The sequence below is a fragment of the Orycteropus afer genome, unplaced genomic scaffold (genome assembly GCF_000298275.1).
Source record: "Orycteropus afer afer isolate SDZICR_OR568_19922 unplaced genomic scaffold, OryAfe1.0 scaffold00001, whole genome shotgun sequence".
Classification (NCBI taxonomy): Eukaryota; Metazoa; Chordata; class Mammalia; order Tubulidentata; family Orycteropodidae; genus Orycteropus; species Orycteropus afer.
Window position 1 is genome coordinate 31,082,274 of NW_006921588.1, and position 9,098 is coordinate 31,091,371.

The following is a 9,098-nucleotide window of genomic DNA, read 5'->3' on the forward strand; positions in this document are numbered from 1 at the left end:
TATATATATATATATATATAAAGAGAGTGAGACAATCATTGTTTCAGTTAACTTAAATCAGAGGATGAATAAGCAGAACATAATTAAATTCACTATTTTCTTGGCACTGTTTTAAACACAACTGTTCTTGTGAAAAATGCCTTAGAACCCTTAATAAAATAAAATGATTAGGACATCTATTTTTACCCAAATTGTACATTCTTCACTCAGATTTAGAGAGCAATGATTCAATGTTAAATGAGATTTACTCATCAACAAATATTTATGACCACCTACTGAGGAGGCCAGGTATTTCACTAAATGCTGAGAACAGAGTAGGAAATAAATCAGGATTTATATGGTCTCTCTCTACACTGAGATTAATATCTAAGAAGACAAAGTGTGACAAGGACTCCAACAGAAAAAAGTACAAGGAGCCATAAGAACAAATAAACTATCCTAGAATTCAGGAAAAGACTTTCTTTAGGAAGTGATATTTAAACGGAAATCTACAGAAAGCAGCAAGGATTAGGATTAGTCAAGTAAACTTGAGGGAGAAAGGGCAAATGGTGTTCTAGGCAGAGGGAGCACTAAATAACAGAACCACAGGGACAAAGAATATACAAAACAGTTGACACAGACGAGGCTAAAGGGCCTTACAAACCAGTTTTAGGAGTGTGGAGTTCATGTGAGGAGAATGACCAGAGTCACTGATTTAATTCTAGGTGTGATAAGAAAGGAGTCCCTAGTAGTGCATACAATTTGCACTCAAACTGCTAGCTGAAAAGTTGGCAGTGCAAACCCCCTCAGTGGCACCTCGAAAGAAAACCTGACAATGTGCTTCTTTAAAAACCTGTTGCCGAACAAGTCAACGCTAACTCATTGTGACCCTACAGAACAAAGCAGAACTGCCCTATGGGTTTCCAAGGCTGTAATCTTTATGGAAGCAGAATGCCAATCTTTTTCCCACATCACAGCTGGTAGGTTCAAACCACTAACCTTTTGGTTGGTACCCAAACACTTAACTTCTCATATTTCAAAAGAATAAACACTTTTAACTTTTACACATTTTCTAGTTTAGAAATTAACAACATGATTTTTGTGAAAATTCTTCTAAATATATAATTCTATTGAAGAACATCACTGACATGGCTGAATGATATATACTATTTAAAAAGAAAAAGAAAAAGCAATATATACAGGTATATCTCTTAGGGGAAAATAGTCATCTTACATAAAAATAGAAAAACTGTCAACACAAAAAGCAGTTTTTATATTTTCCTTTAAAAAATAAAAGCAGTATGCTGCTTAATGTAGATAATGCTCCCACCATATCTACAATGGGGAGGCAGAGTCGCATGGTAGGTAAGAGGCTCTGAAAACAGACACCCAGCCTTACTACTTACAGCTATAGTACCACACACCATTGATTTCAATTCTCTTATCCAAAGCTGTCTCATCTATAAAACAGAAAACAGTATCTATTGCACAGCATTACTAAAGGTTAAATGAGATAATGAAAGATTAAAAAAAAGAAGTCTGGCATATAATGAGTACTCAAAAGATGGTAGTTATCATAATTAGCTATTATTATATGTAAAGTATTTGCCCTACAGTAAACATTTATCAATTTTCAAGATACAGTGTCATATGTCAGAAGAGATAATTTATCCACATAAAGAGGAAGTAGGAGTTAATATGAACAAGGAGGTAATAGAATAAGGCAAAGTTCATTTACTGGATTTTTCTTTTACAGAATACAAAAAGGTCCTAATATTTCATACTGTTCGATCCAGCAATCACTTTAGTAGGTATATACCCTAAAGAAGTGAGAGCCAGGACACAAATAGATATCATGGTCATCACAGTACTACTAACAACAGCAAAGACATGGAAACAACCTAAGTGCCCATCAAGGGAGGAATGGATAACCAAACCATGGTACATATATACCATGGAATACTACGTAACACTAAAGAATAATGAAGAAACACTACTGAACAAGATCAAAGTAGGAAGTCTCATACTCCCAGATCTCAAAACCTACTATAAAGCCATGGTAGTCAAAACAGCCTGGTATTGGTACAACAACAGACATATATACCAGTGGAAAAGAACTGAGAACCCCGAAATAAATTCATCAACTTATGGTCAGTTAATTTTTGACAAAGGGCAGAAATCCATTACATGGGGAAGAGAAGGTCTCTTTAACAAATGGTACTGGCAAAACTGGATATCCATTTGCAGAAAAATGAAACAAGATCTCTACCTCAAACCATATACAAAAACTAACTCCAGATGGATCAAAGACTTGAATGTGAAACCTAAAACTATAAAGTTCCTCAAGGAAAAAATAGGGGTAAATTTAGGAGCCCTAGTTTATGGCATAAATAGACTCTCAAGCATAATCCAAAATGCACAAACAATAGAAGAGAAACTAGATGAATGGGACCTTTTAAAAATCAAATTTTTATGTGCTTCAAAAGACTTCTCCACAAGAGTTAAAAGAGAACCTACAGGTTGGAAAAAAATATTTGGCAATGATATATTTGATAAGGACTTATCTCTAAAATTTATAGAAAATCCCAATACCTCAAAAACAAAAAGACAAGCAAGCCAATTAAAAAACAGGCAGAAACAAAACTCAAAATTATTTGGAGGGAAAAAAAAAGTGGGGCGGGGGGGACCAGGTTTGCTGGTCCAATAGAGCCTGGTGGAACCACTGAGACTATGGCCCCTAACTGCCCTCCAGGTCTGGAATTGAACCCACACCTGTGGTTTCCAGCCAAACAAAAGACAGGCATATAAGTTGAACATTTATCTCAAGTAGAATCTCTCCTTGGAGAGAACAATCATGGGAGAAAGAAGGGCTGCTTATGTACAGGCAGATAGCTCAAGGGGCAGTAGTCCATAGAGGGATGGACATGGGGAAGCGGTAGCTATGGGGAGGAAGTGGGAGGGGAGCTGTTGCATTGTGGTAAACTGTGGTCAACGTCATGAGACAAAGTATATGTGAAGTGCTGTATGGAAAGTGAATTTGCTTTGTGAATCTTCACCCAAATCACAATATAAATAAATAAATAAACAAACAAAACGGGCAGAAGACATGAATAGACACTTCACCAAAGAGGATTTTCAGGTGGCCAACAAACACATGAAGAAAAGTTCACGATCATTACCCATTAGAGAGATGCAAATCAAAACAACAATGAGATACCATTTTGCCCTAGCACTAATAGCAAATTTCAACAAGACAGAAAATAACAAAGGCTGGCAAGGATGTAGAGACATTGGAACTCTCATACACTGCTGGTAGGACTGTCAAATGATACAACCACTGTGGAAAGCAGTATGGCGATTCCTTAAAAAGTTGGAATTAGAAATACCATTTGATCCAGCAATCCCATTACTGGGTATATATGCTAAAGAAGTGAGAGCGAGGACAAGAACAGACTATGCACACCCATATGCATTGCAGCACTATTTACAATAGCAAAAAGATGGAAACAACCTAGGTGCCCATCAACAGAAGAATGAATAATCAAACTATGGTACATACACAGAATGGAATACTACGCAACACTAAAGAATAAAGTAGACTCTGCAAAACACCACATGACATGGATGAACTTGGAGGACACTATGCTAAATGAAATAAGCCAATCACAGAAGGACAAATATTGTATTAGTTCATTATTGTAAGAAGTTAAGGAAAGGTTTATATATGGAGGGAAACACTCTTTGTTGTTTACCAGGAGTAGGAGGGGAGGGTATACTGCACAAAAAAAATTTAAATAATAAATTTTAAAAATAATAATAATAAAGAATCCATGAAACATAACATGGATGAACCTGGAGGACATTATGCTATATGAAATAAGTCGATCACAGAAGGACAAATATTATACGAGATCACTATTGCAAAAAGCCAAGGAAAAGTTTACACATGGAAGGAAACTTTCTTTGCTGGTTACCAGGAATGGAAAGGGAAGGATGGGAAAATTTCTGGATAGGTAAGAGACAAGTGTTAATTTGGGTAAAGGGAAAGGCAATATACCAAAAGTGAGTAACCAACATAATTAACACTAAGGAAAAGGAAGACAAGGAAAGGTACACAAACAGGTACAGACAACAAAGGTAAACACTTTTACATACATAATACTGCATTATCAGTAATAATAAATATATTTCTATGTGTGGATACATAGGTAGATAGACTAAATGATCAGGTATGGCTAAGCAAGAGGGAATATATCCATGACCATATGTAAGTTAAGTAGACAATACTTCTACATCCATATTTGTAGGTACTGTAAGAATGTCCATATAGCCTTTTCCTGTGGGAGCCATTGGGCTGAGAGGAGCGTGGTCTTCTCTCCCCGCTATGGCGTGTGCTCGTCCACTGATATCAGTGCACTCCAAGAAGGGAGAATCATCTGGCAAAAATGTTACCTTGCCTGCAGTATTCAAGGCTCCCATTCGACCGGATAGCGTAAACTTTGTTCACACCAACTTGCGCAAAAACAACAGGCAGCCCTATGCTGTTAGTGAATTAGCAGGTCATCAGACCAATGCTGAGTCTTGGGGTCCTGGCACAGCTGTGGCTCGAATTCCCAGAGTTCGAGGTGGTGGGACTCACCGCTCTGGCCAAGGTGCTTTTGGAAATATGTGTCGTGGAGGCCACATGTTTGCACCAACCAAAACCTGGCGCTGCTGGCACTGTAGAGTGAAAACAACTCAGAAGCGCTATGCCATCTGCTCTGCCCTGGCTGCCTCAGCCTTACCTGCACTGGTCATGTCTAAAGGTCATCGTATTGAGGAAGTTCCTGAACTTCCTTTGGTGGTCGAAGATAAAATTGAAGGCTATAAGAAGACCAAGGAGGCTGTTTTGCTTCTTAAGAAACTTAGGGCCTGGAATGATATCAAAAAGGTCTATGTGTCTCAGCGAATAAGAGCTGGCAAGGGCAAAATGAGAAACCGACGACGTATCCAGCACAGAGGACCATGCATTATCTATAAAGAGGACATTGGTATCATCAAGACTTTCAGAAACATCCCAGGAATTACGCTGTTTAACGTAAGCAAACTGAACATTTTGAAACTTGCTCCATGTAGGGAGTTTCTGCATTTGGACTAAAAGTGCTTTTCGCAAGTTAGACGAGCTGTATGACACTTGGCGAAAAGCTGCCTCCCTGAAGAGCAACTATAACCTGCCCATGCACAAGATGATCAATACAGACTTTAGGAGAATTTTGAAAAGCCCTGAAATCCAAAGAGCCCTCCGAGCACCACTTAAGAAGATTCATCGCAGAGTCCTGAAGAAGAACCCACTGAAAAATCTGAGAATCATGTTGAAGTTGAACCCATATGCAAAGACCATGCACCGAAACACCATTCTTCGCCAGGCCAGGAATCACAAACTCAGGGTGGCTAAGGTGGCGGCAGCAGCACTAGAGGCCAAAGCAGATAAGAAAGGGGTTCCAGGCAAGAAGCTTGTGGTAGGGAAGAAAGAAGGAAAGAAAGCTGTTGATGTGAAGAAACCTAAGACGCCTGTGGTGGGGAAGAAGGCTGCAGCCACCAAGAACCAGCACCTGAGAAGAAGAAGCCAACAGAAAAGAAACCTACCACAGAGGAAAAGAAGCCTGCAGCATAAACTCTTCAATAATTCATTTATTCCATACAAGTTAAATCATTTGGGACAGCTTATTTTGAATAAATACCTGATCAAAGAGGCAATAAATAAATAAATAAATAAATAAATAAATAATGTCCATATGTAAACTAGAGCTAACAAGGGGCAAAGTTATGATAACTTCTTTACCACAGCCAAACACATGAAGGAATGAGTCACTGGGCCTGTGGGCCTGGACCATGGTCACAGGGAATATCAAGCTCAACTGGCATGACATACAACACAGAAACACTGTTTTGCATTCTACTTTGGTGAGTAGTGACTACAAACAACCATCTAAGATGCCAAAATTTGTCTCACCCTGTCCAGAGCAAAGAATAAAGAAAATCAAAGATTCATAGAAACAATCAGTCCAAGGGACTAGTAGACCATGTGACCCTTAGCCTATATGACCCTGAGATAATAAGAGCTAGAGAGTACCCAGCTACCACTGCCAACTACTAGGAAAGGGATCAAAATGAGAGATCCTGGATAATGTGGGAGAAAAATGTAGAACAAAACTCAAAATCATAAAAAAGATCAGGCTTACTTGTCTAACACAGTGGTGATTCCTAGTAACTGTTCAGGACTAGAATTGAACTCACTTCCATGGCCTCCAGCCAAACAATAGACAGGCATACAAGGTGAACCAGCTAGGTACACTCCTTAGCAAAATCAACCAGGGGAGATCAGAAGGACAGTATTTGCATAGAGAGATAGCTCAGAGGGCAGTAATGCATAGGACATAGGGAAAAGGTAACCAAAGGGAGGAAGTGGGAAGAGAGGTCTTACACGATGGGAAGTGCAATAAATGTCACGAAACAAAATGTGTATGAACTGTTGAATGGAAAACAAATTTGCTATGTAAACTTTCACCCAAATAACAATGGGGGGGAGTCCTAATATTTCATTTGAATTATCATTTATTGTTTTAAAGTTTAGCTGAAGGTGCCAATAAGTGAAGACAGTACCAATCATATGGGCTTGGTTGTTTTATGATTAGGAACAAAGGTTCTAACACCACAAGACATGAAGTCTTTCCTGGCTCTATCATTTACTAGCCATATAATTTCAAACAAATGACTTAATCTCTCTCAGCCTCAACTTATTCATCTTTAAAGTGGAGATGATAATGATAACATTTGAGATAACATATGAAGAATTATTTAACACAGTATCCACCAGCCACTCCTCAGAAGGAAGCCTGGGTAATCTACTTCCATACTGATACTGCCTCAGAAACCCAAGGAGGGGTCTTTATGAGGTCGATTGGATTTGACTCAATGGCAGTGAGTTTGGTTTTTGGTGTTATCTAGTACATAGCAAATACTCAAATAACACAAATTATTAAAGGGAGGTAAAGTTAAAATAAAGACCACAGAGAAATGAAAATGGAAATATTATGGTAGATTAGGAGTAATAATTACATAGTGGACACAAAAGAAGAAAATCCAAGATCCCAGGGAAACACAAGTAACTCAAAATTTATTCCAATTTTGAAAATTACAAACATATAAAAATGTCTAAAGATGAAAGTAACAAATTTATGATTTAAAAAAAAAAAAACAGGAACCTTTCTAATGAGGAAATGGTTAAAAAAATTATGGTACTATTATATGACATTAAAACTAGCAATCATTAAAAAAAATATATGTACTTGACATGTACACTATAGTAACACTTTAGCTAATTTTTTAAAAAAATGTGTTTGTATCTATAAACACACTAATACTTACACAAAAAAGATAAAAAAAAAAAAAAAAAAACCCAAAATGTTAACAGCAGTTATCTGTGAATGACAAAATTTAGGCAATTTTAAATTTTTTAAACTGCTGAAAATTTTCTAAAATTTCTTTAACAAATATATATCACTTTTTAGTATTTAAAAAAATTTAAGCATGTAAGGGGTTTTTAAGGCTAGTAATACTAAGTATATTAATAATAGAACTAGTGAAAATAATTCTGAGTTTACCTTGTAGCTCACTTTTAATAAGGCAACTTTCCATCATGTATAATAACACAGTGACCATAATATCCAGCAGCTGACATTCTTCTGTTACCTGTCTGGCTAGCTCCTCATTGCTGAATAACTGAACGCTAATATGCACAATTCTGTTAGACATAGTATCAGATTCGTGACTTTTCTTCAGTGTTTTCATAATGAAAGCATAATGTTGAACAAAAGTTTTTGTAAAAGCAACCTGTAAGATGTTTTAAATAGTAGGGGGGAAAAAAAGAAGATTTTAATTCTGAACTATATAAAATATTTTCCAATATATTATATTAACATTTTAAACCTATTATTAGCTTGTCATTGATGTCCAAGGTAATTTAAAACAATTCCAATGATGTCAACAGTCTTAAATCACATTTTCAATTTTGGAGAATAGTAGCAAAATTCTTTGATAGTTAAAAAAATTTCAAAAAGCATTTTAAATGACTAAAGTTTTAAAGCAATTATAATACCATGATTTAAGAACATAAATTTTCACTCTGCTCACATAAATGTCAATTTTCTAATGTCAAAGTACATGTCTTTGTTCTGTACCATCTACTTTAGCAACAAAACCTCAAGTCTCAGCTAAAACCATTACAGATATAATTTAATTAAACAAATGAATCAATTTCTCTTATATTTACTCTATTTCCATTCTCTATAATATGTATATGTTTATAGCAGGCATAAAGACATACAAAACAATGGCACTTTAATACCACCACTCCTAAAGTGCCTTTAGGAGATCTGGTAGTGTAATACCTAAGGCACTTGACTGCTAACCAGAAGGTTGGTGGTTCAAACCCACCAGCCACTCCTCAGAAAGAAGATTGGGCAATCTACTTCTGTAGCCACACTATCTTGGAAACCCAAAGAGGGGTCGCTATGACTCAATGGCACATAACAACAACAAAGAGCCTTTACTATCCCACAGAAAGAATTACGGCATGTTTTCTTTTCTTCTCACGCACTAAACCATATGTTTTGCTGTAACCATACAGTAGTGACAGATGAGTTTAGACCTTCCAGGACTAGAGACATCACCTATGGTATTTGTACATGAGTCAATAACATGTCCAGTAGCTACAAACTCCATGCTTTTGAAATGTCTAACACCACCATCTAAATTCAGTTTCCCCCATTAAACATTTTTATAGCACCTTCAGAGAATGTACAATTTTTAACTATATGTTTATTTATTTTACATTTGTGTTTTTAACGTTTATCCCCAAGTAAAGTCTTCAAATTAAGTTATTATGTCAAAAGCAACTCTGGAATTCTGCTCAGTAATGCTGCTTTGCCTCAGAGCTACCATATAGTACTTTCTATGTAAACTCTGTGTAGGCAACAGAGGAAGTTAACACCCTTCCTCAGTGCTGTATTAGCCCTAAGATCTACAATGTAATAAGCCACAGCTAAAAAAAAAATCTGAAAAAATTAGTATCAAAGAAG

At 36.6% G+C, this 9,098-nt stretch overlaps 2 protein-coding genes across 2 annotated transcripts in view; one reads left to right on the forward strand and one right to left on the reverse strand.

Annotated features, from left to right (window-relative positions):
* Positions 1 to 9,098, reverse strand: part of UBR3 (ubiquitin protein ligase E3 component n-recognin 3) — a 347,537-nt gene that overhangs the window by 185,926 nt on the left and 152,513 nt on the right. The window contains exon 9 of the mRNA XM_007953244.2: positions 7,623 to 7,851. Coding sequence (XP_007951435.2) covers positions 7,623 to 7,851 — 229 coding nt within the window. The remainder of the gene's footprint in view (positions 1 to 7,622; positions 7,852 to 9,098) is intronic.
* On the forward strand, positions 4,331 to 5,632 carry LOC103200343 (60S ribosomal protein L4-like). The gene is given in 3 exon segments (XM_042782360.1): positions 4,331 to 5,085; positions 5,087 to 5,559; positions 5,562 to 5,632. Coding segments are annotated over 3 exon segments (1,266 nt in total). The 5' UTR covers positions 4,331 to 4,363.